General features: G+C 38.7%; 1 protein-coding gene across 8 annotated transcripts in view; it reads left to right on the top strand.

The window, feature by feature from the left end:
* DYNC1I1 (dynein cytoplasmic 1 intermediate chain 1) overlaps nucleotides 1–17,219 on the top strand; it is a 291,719-nt gene that overhangs the window by 18,684 nt on the left and 255,816 nt on the right. For 2 of the 8 annotated variants that reach the window (XM_017673345.3, XM_037019887.2), the window contains exons 1-3: nucleotides 9,295–9,391; nucleotides 9,723–9,839; nucleotides 16,571–16,685. In XM_017673345.3, the coding sequence (XP_017528834.2) occupies nucleotides 9,383–9,391; nucleotides 9,723–9,839; nucleotides 16,571–16,685 (241 nt within the window). In that variant the 5' untranslated portion in view covers nucleotides 9,295–9,382. Of the gene's footprint in view, nucleotides 1–8,772; nucleotides 8,882–9,263; nucleotides 9,392–9,722; nucleotides 9,840–16,570; nucleotides 16,686–17,219 lie in introns of those variants that run through there. The other 6 variants (XM_017673346.3, XM_017673344.3, XM_073238805.1 and 3 more) reach the window with 5 other exon arrangements.

Here is a 17,219-nt window from a genome sequence, read left to right as displayed (position 1 = left end):
CTGCTCAGCAGACCTGTGGTGGGGAGTGGGCGCAGTGGTGGTGTTCCAGTCTAGGGTTGGAGAGCTCCCAAGGGCAGCAGCGTAAATGGCTCTCAGAGCCCCAGGGTTTGTCTTATTTATAACGAGCAGATACTGGGTACAGTTTTGCAGGTATGCAAAGCAGGTGGGCCCTAAATGGCTAAAAAGATTCTTATTTGCTCTGTCTTTAAAGCAACTGGATTTGTAAGAATTCTCATTTGATGCAGAAAGGTTTTGAGCTGTGATCCTAGCCTGATGCGAGGAAGTGAATAGCAGAGGGACCATTTTTAACTCATTTATATAATAGCAAGTTTTAATGAATGGCTATTATGTGCATGAAATGAGGCTGAGGAACTACTGTGCAGGTTCCACAGGAAGTTTATGTTATGGTCTGTAGAGAAGTCATCCCTTTCCACGTGCTTCTTGAAAATGCCCGTTTAGATAGAGAAGCTCCTTTCTGTCTGCTCTGAAGTATATTTGAAGCTCCAGCAGCAAGAAACATAATCTCATATTAACTAAAATGTAATGGCAGTAGCTTCTTTATGTGGCTTCTTTACCTGATACCCAGCCTAGGCAAGTGTTAATCTTTCCCATATACTTTGATCCGAGATTAGGTGTTTCTACAGGATTCTCTGTACAAGGCCCACTTCTTCATTCACTCTAGTTTTCCTTGTGACAGTCCCCAGAGGGTCCCCATCTCCCTTCTTCTGATTCTGTATTCTGGTTCCTTTTCCACCCTCATTGTTAGGGACTTAATGCCATAATACCACCCTTTAGTTGCCCAAACTGTTCCAGCTTTAGTTTTATAACTCTTTCAAGGATGCTACTTGAAATACTCATTTCCTAAGGACTCTTGATATCCTTGGTTTCCCAAGGAAAGATACTCTAAGATGTGAATGACTGATTCTCTTAATTGAGGAACAATTCCTTTTCCAAAAGAAGCTGAGTCTCTGAATGGTGGAATGCATTGTAGGGGTCAGAAATAACTCAAAATTTTCTAGAAATTTTTGGTGAAAATGACAGTGGTTTCTGAGTCCTTTGAGTTTTAAGAGCTCTCATCTCTACTCTGCTAACTAGATGAGAGGGCAGCTACTCTATGGATTGATTTTTCTCTCTGTCATAATGGGCCTCTGTGCTGAGTGCTTCAGAGTCTTTCCTGTTTAACATGCTGCAGTTGCCAACGCTCGGATTACAGCGCACGCAGCACAATTTGGGTAGCTCAGAATCGTGAAATAGTGGAAGTAGGAATAGGACAATATGCAGATACAACAGTCTTAAATATAGCTCACACATCCAACAAGAGAGATACTAAAGTCTTAACTTAGAAATATTGCCTAATTTCCTAGTCAAGAACTAACCAATATGGACACACTTGAGAGGAGCCTAGAAAAAATCAACATAGATGTCTAACTAAACACCTGTACTGAGATTTTTTTTCCCTTAAAGCGGTAGCTCTCTATTGACATAAATAGATCCTTCATATGTAGATGAGCATTTGCAGGGCTTGGGACTACCCAGTAAGGGCTTTGGTCCTGTGGCCGGGAATTCCAGAGGCAAAGCCTTTTCTCCTGATGTCAGTTCCCCCATGCAGTTTACATATACTGCCACCAGGTGGCGACAGAGAGTGATTGCAAGGTTAGGATGGAATAGACTGAGGAGGATCTACCATAAGCTCTTAAGAGCTTTCTTTTAACTAAAAGAATAAAATCTTGAATAAGCAAACACTGAAAGGGAAGCATTATTTAGTAAAAATATTCAAGAATTAGGATATCTGGTGTTTCCAGTTCTGAGTTATCCACTTAATGGTTGTGAACGTAAATAACTGCAGCTTAGTTTCCCTGTTTATGGGTAAAATATGGTACTGGATTATATAATGTTTGAAGTTCCTGTCCTGCAGAAAACATGTGTAATTGTAATTGTTAAAATAGAAAAATTAAAAGAACGAAAGAGTAAAAGCTTTTCACACAACCTAGAAGTCTGCATTTGATCGACAGCCATCTCATACAGTGGGGCTATGGCCCACTAAGAGAGAAGGAGAATAGGGAGGGTGAGGAGGGTTCTCAGTTTGTCTTCCTTACCTGTTGCCTGGCTTAGGTAAGTGAGAAATGAGAAACCTTTCACATACAGAATCTATCCTTCAAGGCCTCAGTCTTTGCCTAACCCCCGTTTTCCTTATGCTGTATCCAGAAGTCTTGGATCTTCTTGGCATTTCTAAAACATTATAGTTTCTTGCCTTTACTGTGAATTTTTTATGCTCAGTGATTTTACTGTGTCTCTAACTTATTCTTTTCTGTAGAAGAAAGTTGTAACCCCCTCTGTTTAGGTTATTTATATATCACCAGTAAACCTTTGTGAAGTAAATGTTTCTATAGACTTTAGAATCTTATCAGAAGTAGTTTAAAGCAAGGTGTGGCTTGAGGATCCCTGGAAATCCCAAAATGTGTTTGGGAATCTGGAGGTTAAAACTATTTTCATAATATTGCTAAAATGTTATTTGTCTTTTTCACTGTATTGGTATTTGCAGTGATGGTGTGAAAGCAATGGTGGGTAAAACTGCTGATACCTTAGCATGGATTGAAACGGTGGCACCAAAAACAAACTGTACTAGTAGTGGCATAAAAAAAATCCAGTTTCACTTAAAAATGTTCTTTATGAAGCATAAATAAATAAATAAATAAATTCGTTCAATCTCTACCCTTGAGCACACTTTACTGTGTTACAAATGGGAACATATTTCCCTACCAAAATTCCTTACTAAAGTTCAGTTGTCTTGAGGAAGGCATTTGTGCAATAGTTTGAGTTGGTAGCTGAGCTAACTGCCTTTTTTCATGTGATACTATTTTTTACTTGAAAGAAGAATTCAAGCTATAGTTAGTTACTCAGACTTGGGTATTTGGCAGAAATTTTGTCAAAACTTAATGGCATGGGCCTATTATACCAAGAACACAAGTGACAACATTTGCTACTAATGATAAAATCTGTGCACTCAAGAAAAAAATTAGAATTGGGAAACTTACATCTGCTACCATGAGCCTGACAACTTTACCATACTTGAACGCCTCTCTGAAGAGTTTGGTAGTGATGTTACCAAATTTAATTTTTGGGGTATTGTACATGTGATGTGTCAACATTGAGAAGTCTGCTTAATTTTCTAAGTAACCAATGCATAGTTGAAACATATATGGATAAAGGATTCATTCAGAGTTTAAGATAAAACAATGGATTTTAATATAACAGTATAGAAAGTTCATGGATTAATGTGGTTTCATATTCACATTGTAACTGAAATTTAAGAAGCTGCCATGTTGATTTTTGGTGTAATATCGAGGAATGTCCACTCTTCCCTCAAGAGGCTATTCAAATATTCCTCCTTTTTTGGAATCTGTATTTATGTGAAACCAGATTTCCCTCACAACTAAAATAGCATATCGTAACAGATTGAATGCAGAAGCAGCCATAAGAATCCAGTTGACTTCTATTAAGCTAGAGATTAAAGAGAGATGTGAAAATATAAAAGAATTACCCCCTTTCTACTATTTTTTTTTTGTCTTGGCTATTCTTTCATAAAATTTTATGTTCACAAGTAAGAAGTTTATTGTTATTTTTAAAATATTTATTAAATGTTTAAAGTTTATCAGCTTTAATTTTTAACATAGTGGTTGTGAATACATATAATCCACATAAACAAAAGCTCTTTGAGATCACTGATAATTTTTAACAGTTTCAGGGTTGCAGAGACCAAAATGTTTAGAACTGCTCATCCACAGTATGAGTAGAGCAAGCCGGAGTACCCTCTTGCTTCGAGGTGGATTTTAAATTTTGTTTTTACACTGTACTAGTGGCTATAAAAATTAACAAATAACCCTCCCACATCTTTCACCAGTCAGCTCCCTCCTGAGACTTCTATAACCCTCTTCTTTACTGATGGTGCAATAAAGCCATAAAAATGGACTAATAGTTGTGGTCTGTGTCATTCTATGGCCACCCATCCAAGTGGAAGGAAGCAGCTATATTTTATGAGAAGCTAGTCAGGTGAAACAAGGTTGTGAAAGATCAGATTTCTTACAGGCAGCCAGTGGCAGATGAAAAGTCCAATAGCTGATGGCGAAGGGCTGGAGAGAGCAATTGTGGTTAGGCAGGAAAAGGGAACTTGTTTCTGGGTATCTTTTTCAGTGAGTCTAGCAGCAGCTGGGCAATGACTTAAACCTCCTAGGATTCTCACTTTAAGCTTAAAAATACATTTGCATATGCCAGCATTAGAAATGGAATCTCAAAATGCTGCCAATTTACACAACCGAAAGGAAGTAGAGATCTATACTGTTCAAAAGCTAAGCCTCGGGAGGGTCTGTTCCTTAGCAGCTGTGTAAACAGAAGTAAACCCCTTGTGTCTCCTCTGTTAAGACACTTGATGCTAAACAGGACCAAACCATCCCAAAGATGATAGATGCAACAATGAAAACATAGGACTTTAGGTCTCATTGTGGGAACCAAGAGAGGCTGAAATTTTTCCTTTGTTATGGATGTGTTTGGACACAAGAAATGTGAAGGAGATGCAAGGTAAATGGGAAGATAACGGCCGGTGTGAAAATGACTCTTTTTCTTCTTCAATGTCCATGTTTTTCTCTCCCATTTTACACCTTCCTTCCTCTCACTCATCTTCCCTTCACTGAGACTTAGGTCCATGAGCTATTTCTCATGAACAGCAGAAGTGACCCTCCTTGTAACTAACTTCTTAACTAGAGAAGAAACCATTTCTCCATGTGCCTCTCTGTCGTCCTTCAACAAAAAACTTGAGAAGAACTTTACTATTAAATTAAATGACTCCATTTAATTAAAAATTTTTTCTTTGAGTCACATCTCTTTAGCCACAAGACTTCCATTTTATGACCCAGTTAATTTAAGAAGCCCCTTCTATTGTCTCAGAAGTGCCTTAGAATCTCTAGTAGCACAGATTGGGTTTTCTTCCTCTGATTATATTGCTTTATACCTTATATCTTTAATGTATTTCTCACTGCAACATTTCAAAAATGATTTCAGTGAACTTTGAGTGATGACTTTGGTTATTGAATTAGGGTGGAATTACTAATGGGAGAAAGAATTGGTGGGCTAAAAAATAGTAATGGTATTAATAATAATAATAATAATAATAATACAAAAAGAAGAGGAAGAAGGAGGGAGTAGAGGAGGAGAAGGTTGGAGGAAGAGGAGAAAAACAACTTTCTTAGGTATTTAATATTTTCCAGGTACAATTCTAGGTTCTTAGGTTGATTCAAGTACTTGTATCAAAAAGGATGATACTTCACTGGGATTAGAGATGAGCTGAGGCAAAAATTAGGAGAACTGAGATGTTTGGGAGGATGGGCAGAGATGAATTGTGGTGAACCAGAGGAAAAATAGGAAATCAGAAGTAAGGAGTTGAAATCTGAAAAGAAGTTATGGGGGTTTGGGGTTGGTATATGGAGTCCAGAGTATATGGAGTAGCTGATTTAAACTTCTGGGTGTCTTTTGTTAGGTGGGGGTGATTTGGAGGACAAGGATAGAAGAAGAGGTGCAATGGGGTTGTCCTCAGTGATAGTAAAGCTGCAGAATTTGCAGGTTAACAAGAACTAAGATGCAGAGGTAGGATGAGGTCGGAAGCAAGAATTGGGCAACTGGAAGTAGACTTTAAGAGAGTGTGGGCAAGGCGAATGTCACCACTGGAAAGCAAATTCAGAATATGAGACTGCCCTGAGAAGAGTTGAGCAGGTATCACAGAAGTGCATCAGCTGGCCCTAGAACGGATGGAACCGGGTGAGGCTGAGCTATATTTGTTCCTAAGCCATGATAGAGTTGAGCTGTGGTTGCCAGGTGAGCAGCAGAGTAGGCTGGTGATCAGACAGGGAGACAACTTATACCCAGAGGTGGGCTTGATTTATTTACTTGACCCCTTGCCACTTGTAAATAAAATAGACCAGTTTTTGGTGTGTATGAAGTAAGTGAGCAATAATTATTAGTGAGTTGATCTGACTCTTATTTTCTTAAACTGAGAGCATGAGAACTGCCTTTGCAACGACGTGCATCAGCCACAGGGAGCTCTGCAACCCAAGTCCCTCACTTTGCTGCTCAATGTGCTTTGTTTGATGTACAGGGAGATTTAGTAAGTCAGACTGGCAAGCTCTCCAGAAAAGCCTGTGGAGTTCAGTGCTGACACTGCATTTAATGCCACCATTTAAGCCATTTCACTAAGTATGAAGGCCCATTCATTTACTGTAACGTGTACTTTCCAAACCCTTTGTGAGACATTCTCTTGAGACTTCTTATTCTCCTAGGTGTTGGTATAAAGTGTCTGTTTTGGAGTAAATCCAAAATTTCAGTAAGTGGAAGGCACTTGATAGCTGGCCTTTACCATTGTGGCTCTACTACCTTTACAAAGTGAAGTGTTATTTGAAACATCATGACTTAATATGTATATTATTTTAATGTTCCCTTGGAGTTATTTTTGTTGCTTATTTTAAAAATATTGGCTCTATGACTGGTAACACCATCTTAAATGACCAACGTTGTCAGCATATTTATCAGTTTTAAGAAGAAGTTTGCCCTTTGAAAATGTGCTGAGAATACACCACTTGGGAAAGATGTTCTTTGCAAGAAAATCACAACAAATGCAGGACCTTCTTATTACATGGTTTGCTCCTTAAGGCCCATACTGTATAGTTGAAATTGTACCAGACTCTTAATGGACTGGAGAGAGGTAGATAAAATTGGGGAAATGTGGAGGAGAGGGAAACTGTTTTCTAAGCAGTTTCCGCTGGCTGCTCTCAGCCTAGAATGAAACAACTATTGCTTTAACAACAATTTTTCTGATCGGACGTATCATTTTTGACAGCAGAAAAATGTCAAAACCGTACATCAGATTGGCCCATACTGGGAAAGGAAGAATATATGTAACTGCTCAGGTGGCTTCTGGAATAAGGTTCTAATTTTCTACTGCCACGGTTTTTGCCCAGTGGTATTGAAAATTATTGGCAAACAGTGTTTTGGTGATAAACTTGACTTTTGACAGTTCTGTTGCTTCTCTTGAAAAAAAGAAATCAGAAGAACTCGCTGCTTGGGCCCATCTTCTTCCATATCAGCCATCAGTAGTAGCTGGGTAGCGCAGCCTCCTTTGGCTGGCCTCCCTCACTGCTTTGCATCCTCAAGTTACCTGCCTGGCTCCTGCAGGACTTTGAACTTGGGACTCCGGGTTATATAGTCCTTTTTAAGTGGACAACTCTGACCTCTGTTCCACAGCACCAGCTTCTCACCCCATCTGTATATGGCATCCATGCATTCTTTCTGCCCAGAAGTGTCACTGACACCCAGTTTAAGACACGCTGGACATTTCCATCATTTCCTTTATTGCCTTCTCTTTCCAACTTCACCGCCACCTTCTTTGTGCTCCTGAAGTCAGTTGTCACTGAGTGTTTCTCTTTTGCTTCCACATATCAAGGCTACCAAGAGTGATTTCTTCTGTCTTGACTGTGCTTTCGTGAGGCCACCTTCCTTGCATTCGGTCTCTACGTTCACGTCCCATCCCAGGGCAGGTGCCCTCAGTCCTGGTGGACGTTGGCATCAATCCCTGGAGAAGGTTGCCTTATTTCTCCTTTCTACTCCTGTCTGTTTCCCAGCCAGGGATAAAAATAGGCTTAAGCAAATTCTGTTTGCATTTTGTCACTTTCCCTTTCAAAAAGCTGGTGTGATTTCCCATCCCTCATTACATTAAATGGAGCTTACTTTTATGTTTCCCAAGGTTTCATCACTTGCCTCTCCATATCCATTCTTACTGACTAAAGTTTATATTTCTTGACATGGATTCATCTGCATCTCTTACACTTGCCTGCTGCTTCCCACTCCACAGGTCTTTGCATATGTGTGTCTTTCCTTCCTTTGCTAGTTCAAATGACCTCATTTACTATCCAGTTCAAATTCCACCTCTTCCTCAAAGCTCACCCTCGCCCACTCCATCATATGTTGAATATTCTTTTGCTTTGTATTCCCTCTGAACGTGCACATTGGGATCCACAGAGTGTATAGTTTAGAGCATGACACACTTGAATTTAGTTTCTGTCATATATTGACTTTGTAGCTTGAGGTCTTGCCGAGCCTCCTTTATCTGAATTGCAAAAAGGGCATTATTAATAATACTGGTCTCCTTGGATTGTTTTGATTAAATATGACAATAAATGTAAAGTGTGTGGCACTCAGTAATCAATAAGCCAATATCTTGGAGGACATCACCAGCCATACTACATGCCCGTAAAGTTGAGTTATGCACTCCCGAAAGAAAGAATCTGGTTTTGCTTATTCTTGTTCTCTGATGATTATAGAATGCCTAGCACAGATTAAACATTTAGAAATATTTGTTGAAAAATGAAGACAGCATGTGGTCATGAACAGCAGAGATTGATTATTGTGATTATTATTGTTATTATTTTGCAAATCTTTGACATTACACCGTGAGCAGAAATAAGTACAGTAGTAACAGAGTACACATCCCAGCTGTTGTATTCATCCGGCAGTGTGTCTTTAGGGTGACTGCAGGCTCTTGAGGACTTTCCACAGACAAGGACAGGAAGTTGGAGGGTTTTCTGTTGCTTTGTATTCTTTGGTTCTTTTTTGCCTTCCATTGGCTCCATCATCCACTTAGGGATACATTATATATTCATCAGAGTGTTATACAAATAATATGTAAATGAATACTCATGACAATTAGGGTTCTTTTTTTTTTTTTTTTAGCTTCATTTTAGCAATTTGGGTCAGAGGGAGTTCTTCATTTCTCAGCGTTCCCATTTTCTTAGTTTCCAGCTGGGAGCACCAAAGAGACAAATATAACCAATGGTAATTGGTGAGTCTTCTCCAAACTCTTTTTATTTGAAAAAATTTCTGGCGTCATTACCACCGACATTACCATCACCTTTAACATGAAAATTAAGTCTTGTTCATATAAATTTTCCCAAGAACTTGCCTTGGTGTTATCTCCTATTTCATGTGTTCACAAACCTCTTCGGCTTTGGAAAGGGATAGAGCCAGGGTAAGCAATACTGCATTCAGTATGCAAATGAAAGTTTTGTAGAAATAGGGTTATACTGGAGATGAAATTAATTGTGACAGTTCAGGAGGAGTTTTATAGAAAAGGAAGATTAACGTGTTAGGTACTCACTGGCTGTCTCCGCTGATGCATATAATGTTAGGCAAAATGAAATCTCCATGTGCCCAGCCTCAGTGGAAGAATGTTTATTTAGTCCGTAGAAATTTGAGCAGGGCATGTCTCTAAGGGTTTATGACAGCCTATTTTCTTTTCTCGGTGTGAGGATGAATTGGTCCATTATCATCTGAATTGGAAGTCATGGTGAAGGTTCTTTTTTGATTCTCTTATTTATTTATGCTTTGTTTATTTGTTAAGAAACTTGCCCAGAAAATGTGTTGCTTATTCTAAAGTAAGTTACTTTATTCTTCAGGCCGGAATAGACTATAACATTGTACTTTCAAATATAAAAGGGAAATAGTTTAGAGACCAGACCTAGCTTAATTTGGTTCTTTGATTCTTTGTCAAGAGCTAAGTAATACAACCTTTTATTGCCAAAAAGCCACATTTTCAAACTGGATTTCCTTTTGAATGAGTTTTGCAATGGTAATACAGAAAAGCTATTTTTACATATTCACATTTTTTTTTCTTTTCCTCCAAGGAAACCAACATGTCTGACAAAAGTGACTTAAAAGCTGAGCTGGAGCGCAAAAAGCAACGCTTAGCACAGATAAGAGAAGAGAAGAAACGGAAGGAAGAGGAGAGGAAAAAGAAAGAGGTAAATAATGGGTGTTGGGGTGTTGTGGGGAAAAGAAAATCGTTTGATTCTGAAGGCTGGTCAACTAGATAAAGAGGACCCTTTTAAAGAATCCTTTTATAGTACCTCAATAAAATGAGTGAATATATACACACTCAGAGTAATGAAGTTTTGCCATCGCTATTTGCTGGTCAGGCACCACCTAAATGGTAGATAGCATTTGTTCTGGAGGTCCCCAAGCCCCATGTTCACCCCCAAGTTAAATAGAACTCTGAAAGTGGCCTATATTATCTCAGTTGTTAGAAAATCCTTAACCTTTTGTATCTCGGTTTCCTATTCTTAATATGGGAAAGTAATATATTTATTTTGTGGGGGTATGAAGAATTTAAAAAGAGTTAATTTTTTACAGCACTTAGTAGTACCTAGGCTATACATAGTGCTTAGTGAGTATTAGTTTTAATAAAAAGTTTTTCAAAAACTACTAGCCAGAACATTTTAGGAGAAAAATAGAAAATGATGCCAATGAATTTCCATGTTTTCCTAAGTAGTATGGATCTTTGGGGATAATTAAGAATCCTAGGTAATATATAACTAGTACCCTAGATAATCCTAAGTAGTATATATTTTGGGGGGTAATTAAGAATCTTGTAAAGTGAAAGCTGCATTTCCCTCCTTTGTAAGAGGGTAGAGAGTATAATAAACTCTGCTCCATGGACATAGAATTATGAGATATTAAATTGAGAGAAAAGATTTTAGAGACCTTTCTTTGAAACCCCTTTCTATGCCAGCAAAGCAACAGAAACCTGAAGGTGAAAAGTAGCTGTTCTGCCTGGTCAGACCCAGGATCCAGGACTTTTGGTTCCCAGTTCAATGCCTTGCTGTCACATCATGTTTTCTTCTACTACTTCACTCCAACAAATATTTATTTTTAATTCTCCAGTTTGTTGTGGCATTATAGAAATAGCCCCCATCTTGTACAAAAACAGGACACCAAAGATATTTTTGATTAGTTTTATAAGAAGGAAACTTTGTATAGTGTTATCACACAAGTGTGATACGCTTGTGTGTATAGAAACCAGAGCTTCTTCCCTACTTAGAGTTTTCTTTAAGGAAAAAGGGAATGTATTTTAATGCCTTGCAATCTAAATAAGTGTTGGTTCAGATGATAAGGCCAGGAGACCAAGGTAACATGTAACAATTATTTTCCAACAAAGTAAAACATAATTGCAGTTGCATTTTAGCTTCCTGGCATCTCACATCTCTCCATTCTATTACGCTTTGATTGATGCTGTAGTTTATTTGTCCTTGACAGTGTGCATAATGTTTTTCCCTGGAAGATCTTTGCTGTTATATATGCAGTCTTTGAGTGAAGTAGAGGTGAGAATTGACAAGGAATGGCTATTCATTTCCATGTGAAGCCAAAAAAAGCATTCAGTCATTATGCTTCCTTTCCTTCAAATGTCAACACTTACTGTAGTTTTAAAGCACCTGTTATCCTTTACTAATAACTGGTTTCCTTTTAAACTGACAGTCTAATATCCAACTTGAGTTTCATGGAATTACCACAAAATGTGATGTGATATGGGAAATCTGGTTCCAAATTATGCTGTCTGCTTTGTGTTTGTCATTTTACACATTTGGGGGGAAATTACAGGCAAACATGACTGATTGAAACAGGCCACCCTTTTTGTTTCTACACCAGGCAGCTTTGCCTGATGGAGATTTGGCTTGTTACATGACAGGCAGAGAGCCCTGGGAGATCAGAGGTGACAGGTGGTGGGGAATGTAGTACACCTGGGCTCTAGACATCCCCGGGCCTCTACCCAGTTCTGGGGTTAAAGTCACATTGTCTTAGTTTCCTCATTTCTAAACTGACAGGGCGGCTCAAGCCTGTGATATGCTGACCTTGGTCCCTGGACTCCCATGACAGTAGAGTCCTAGTCTCCCATATCAAGAGTTTTTTATTTAAAAGACCTAAATGGGGCCAGATTGTGGAATCTACTGGGCTATACCATCTGTAAAGTCTGTCCTGTCCCTTTTTGAATCCTGTCCCTCAGCAACCATCTCCCAACAGAAGGTCTTCCCTCTGTTCAATACAAGCACCTTGTGTAGACTGTGATGACTTGGTTCATCTGAGCAGCCAGTGCTGTAAGGCAGAAGGCAGGTATGCACAGAGGTTATGCACAGGGGCTTTCTAGTTGAACGTGGCTGGGAAATCTGGCTCCGCCCTTCACAGAATAACCTTGAACAAGGATGGGACCCCTCTGAACCTGTTTTCCCTTCTGTAAAATGGAGAAAGGTGGTGCCTTCCTCAGTGAGTTCTGTGACAATCCAAGGAGATACAGTTAGAGCAATGAAAGGCACAGAGGAACTGATCAGTGAGAAATAGCTGTTACTCTGCTCCTGAGATTGGCTACCAGAGTAGGAGAAGGCAGCGCTGGAGAACAGCTGCATGTATTTGTCAGGATCAGTGCTCGTGAGGTCATTTTCCAAAGTGCCCCATTATTTGAAGGGTCTTACAATTCCAGGCCCTTCTCTTCCTGGGATTTTATGGCATTTTGTAGCTGAAAGAAGCCTGGAAGTCATCTATCTGATCCTTCTTTTTCAAATGAGGAAGTGTAAGCCTTCAAGCCGGTTCCCCTTTATCTCCCCCTTCCAGCCACTTGTCCAAATCAGAAACCTGGGGTCATTCTTTCAATACCCCCTCCCCAGCTTAGAGTGCTCCTCACATCCTGGGTAGACACAACCCTCTACTCGCCCACTTCCTCTCTCCCTACGTCCACATTCCAGTCAGACTCATCTACTCACACATCAGCCATGGGCCACCCTCTCTCTTGACAGGAAGTCTGTGCACATTCTCCTGCTCTGCCTTGACTGTTCTGCTTCTCGCTGTCTTCCTTCACCTAACTGTTAGCCACATGTGTCTCGGTTCTCATGTCTAATATCACTTCTAGAAAGCCTTCTTTGATAACTTTCTCTACCCGTGACTTGGTTAATCTGCATCCCTCCTTGATGCCCTTATCAAACCATAGCACAGAGCATTATCCTTGCCTCTTCACTGTCTTTCTCTCCTAAGAGAGTTCAAGTTTTTGAGGACATAGCTGGATATTTTTCATCAAGTCAGTGTCTACAAGAGGCCCTCAAAAAGGGAATATTAAATGAATGAATGAATGAATGAATGAGTGAATGAGTGAATACAGGCTAGTTAGAGAAGGTCTGAGATGCTGGCCAAGACATCCTTTTCACACATCTGGAATTCTTTTTCTGCAAATTTCCTTGGAAGATGCTGATCCTGAGTCTATGGGATGCTCCAATCAACTGGCCACTTTAATTGGCAGCTGAGTTTAAGATTTTCTAGATTTTGTGCTGTTGGTAGAGAGTTAGAAATAGCCTTAAATTTATAGGTTTGATTTTAACTTTATTTAGGCTTATGTTTTAAATAAAACAAATTTAGAATAAAAAAGAAACAACATGCTCTGCAATGCTAATTGGAGCGACTGTTTTTTCCCCCCTGACTGAAAACTTGTGAATTAGGACCACCCAGATTGATTGTCTGCGCAGAATCCAGAAAACCATGTACATTCTATAAAATTACCACTCTCAGCTCTTTTGGATGTCAACTGCTTCATGGCTGTGGTATTATGGATGAAATCTGATTTTAAAATAAATAGAGTGGTCACCATTTGAGACTCAGACCCAATTTCATGAAAAATTGGCTTTTATGTGATGAGGTATGCTTAATGGGGCCACCCTGAGGTTTTGTCCTGTCCTTGGCCATCTGCCGAACTGCTGCAAGGCAGGCTAGACAGAGGTTTCCTGGCCTGTCCTTCCTCGTTCCTCTAATAACTGTGGAGCTCTCTTGGAAAAGTGGGTGACAATTCTCAGCTGACCAATTTGCTTTCTTTGATTATCCTCTCAGGATCTCCGATGTGATTAATCTTAACAAACAGAAAAATCGTTTGCTGGGAAAGACACCTAGCACATTCTTAATAACTAGTACTGTGAAATAACTCCTTATTGAGCCATTAAAATGTATTAGGATTCAGTAGTAATTACATGGGAAAAATCACTTTTCCAAAGTGTACTTGGTTTAACTGTCTTGGGTAAAGTAACCCACTGTTTAGTTTAAGATCCTAGTTGGTAGCAGATAGGAACTGTCTTTATTTCCACTAAGCCCCACTTAACCTAATTTATCTGCAGTTTTCATGATCAACTTTGAGCATTCATAAATTTTCTAAGCTGCTGTTACATCTAGATGAACATTTATCCTTATGAATATATGTCATCATATTGCCTGTTTCCTTAAGAATTAGAAAAGGTAGAAAGCAGAGAATGAGTTGTAGACATACCCTGTACTGTGGTGCTGAAATCCTGGCAGTGGAGTTTGGGTGTACTGTTCCTGCACAGTGTGTGGTTATGCATACTGACATGTTATTTACCCTCTAGTATATTTCTTGAATACCTAATGAGTGAAGTAAGAATAAATTAAAAAAAAAATCTCTGTGCCTTTCTGCATAGGACATACATGACAGAAAGTTACAGATAATATGCCTTAAGGTTATTGGAAAGGAAAAGATTAGGCAGGTCTTCTGTTCACTCTGCTTAAGCTCCATTAGAACTTCTTGGTTTCATTACCACTGGCAGTTGGTTGTCTTTTCAGTAAGTTTTGTTGAAAAATGAGGAAAGGTTAAAGATTCTTTTTTGTTGCTAGAAAATAGAAATGACATTGTTATGGACAATGTGTCACTGGTACTTCAGATTACTCCTTCTAACAGTAGTGTTGTAAAGGGACTTCCTGAATGGGGCACAGTTGGTGGAAATCAGCCTGAATGATGTATAATTCTGAGATTCTATAGCTATAGAATAACACTTAACTAAGGCCAATATTCATTCATTCAACACATTTTTTACTGAGCATCTACTATGGGTGAGGCTGTGATCTAGATGTGAGGATAGAGTAGGGAAAAAAATAAACATATATCTATCTGCTTAGTAAAGCAGACAGTTCAGTTATGGCTTAACTCTTCACTGTAAAACCGTGTTATTCTACATGAGCTTCCTAAAACTAATTTTGCTTATCTTAGTTTTTTCATTTGTATTTTAGTAGCTGCTCTGATAATTCCCTTTTCTTTCATTTTTTGCTTTATCCTCCCCACCCTTCTTTTAAATTAACTTTTTCCTCTCCCCCTCTTCTTTTAACTTTATGGTAAATGACTGTTGATATAGAAATTGAAAAAAGTGTAAGAATATGTTAGAAGTAAAGTAAATAATAAAAATTTATTTTGGTAAAACAAACAAATAAATTGCATACATATAAAAATATAAGTAAATGTTAAAATTGGAAAAGAATGTGAACTTTGATTCTGCTGCTGAGATTAAACTACCATTTCACAATTTTGGGTTATATGAGAGTACCTGAAATCCACTAGTACTCATTAGCTCTTATTGACCAACACTGTGCAGTTTTCCCTCTAATGACAGATAGACTTCAAAAATCTGAGAGCATGTTAAACCAGGGACAGTAGTGATGGAAGAGGTAAACCCTGATCAATGCCAGAGATATGTTTGCGACTAATAGCGGCTAGTTATCATCTGGGATTAAGTCAGAAGTGGCATGAACTTTTTCTGCTTTAGATGCAATGACATACATTATGCTTCACTGCTTTGAAATGTGCTCGAGATCCTGAGGGAGGTAATGTGCCTGTTAGGGTGCCCAGCCTGCCCCTGGGGAGGAAGGTGTATCTGATAACTGGGTTTAGACAAGCTTTAAGATAACTCCACTCCTGTAAACTCACGAAACTTTGTTGTGAGGTAGCTGCACATCAAATAGGATGTTACCATGTTTCAGATGTGGGCAAATGCCTCGTCTTAAGTACTTTGTTATTCAACAGAAGAGACCTGAACCTTTAAATCCTCCACAACCCCACCACTGACCTTTAACTTGTATTTTGACTTGTCACTGGCCTGTAAAAGACACAAACAGTGTAGAATCTGACTATGAGAGTTCACACAGGATGTGTCTTTTTGACAGAATTGGGAAAAAGAACTTCTGCTAAATGATTTTTTTGTTCTGTATTTTTCTACACGATACTTTTCTCCTTTGAGTTAATATGTCTAAGGGAAGCCTATGAAAATCAGAATTAAGTAACAATACTTACATCAATATTGCTCATGTGCCTTAATAAACACTTTAGTATGGTTTATTTTAAACCATGGTAAACTTAGATTGCTGACACAAATAGTGCATTTTACATTACAGATTTTTATAACTAATTTTATTTTTTAGCCAGATGACAATAATTCCTTGTTTGCATAGCCCCAAACATGAGACGTGAATATTATAAACACACACTCACTAAGAACTGACAGTATGTCTTCTAAGAATGGACAAGGAGGTCTAAAAAAGCAGACAAAATTTTTTAAAAAATCCATGCCCCAGTCAGAAATATTTTGCTGTGATGGTTTCTTGCAAACCAAGTGAGAGAAATGTTTAGACCATGTGATTGAGGCAGGAAAAAGCCTTCAACTGAAAGAGAAAGCACTAGGTTAGCAATTATTAAATGGAGCAGTTATAGTGTGTTTTCATCCTTCATACACATTAGTATGTCTGTTTAGGGCTTTTGCCTGTCTTGACTGCCAGGCATTTGCCGTTTCGGCCAGGAATTACATTTGCCATGCATTACCAGTTAAGACAGGGAGAGCCTACATTTAGTTCTGTTACTAACTTTTCTTACTGGCATCTCCTTTTCTAGGCTGATATGCAGCAGAAGAAAGAACCTGTACAGGATGATTCTGACTTGGATCGCAAACGCCGAGAGACGGAGGCCCTGCTGCAAAGCATTGGTATATCGCCTGAGCCCCCTCTAGGTACTTAAAACACTTCATGTTATGTATGATTTTCTTAAATGTGGCTTCTGTGGGATATACCATGCCATGTCCAGATTTTACTATTCTTTTATGTCTTCTTTAATTTTGTTTTTTAAAAGAAATTCTGTGGCTAATGGTTCATTTGTATTTATTTCTGGAATTGAGGGGGCTGGAAGGAGATGGGAGGACAGGTTGTAGAACTGCTAGCAATTCAAAGCTTATTGATTGCTTATATGGTCAACCTTCTCCACTGTGCTACTATCAGATCATTTTATACTTGTTGAATGAACTGCCACATGGGAAATACAAGAAATGTTAGAATTTTCCTCTTAAATTGTTCTTCATTTCCATTGTTGAATCCCAGCCTCTCTCTGCCAACCTAAATACTGTGAATCTGCTTATGAATTTCATAACGACCACAGACGTGGAGTTATTCCATGATGAAAATAGAATACTCAGTGGGAAATTTGAAGGCAAACCTAAAATGGTGACAGATTAGCAGCTAATTAACAAATATAAGTTTACTTGACTCTA

The sequence above is a fragment of the Manis javanica genome, chromosome 6 (assembly GCF_040802235.1).
Source record: "Manis javanica isolate MJ-LG chromosome 6, MJ_LKY, whole genome shotgun sequence".
Taxonomy (NCBI): domain Eukaryota; kingdom Metazoa; phylum Chordata; class Mammalia; order Pholidota; family Manidae; genus Manis; species Manis javanica.
Note: the sequence above shows the minus strand (reverse complement) of the source record. Positions and strands in the feature narration are given on the sequence as shown.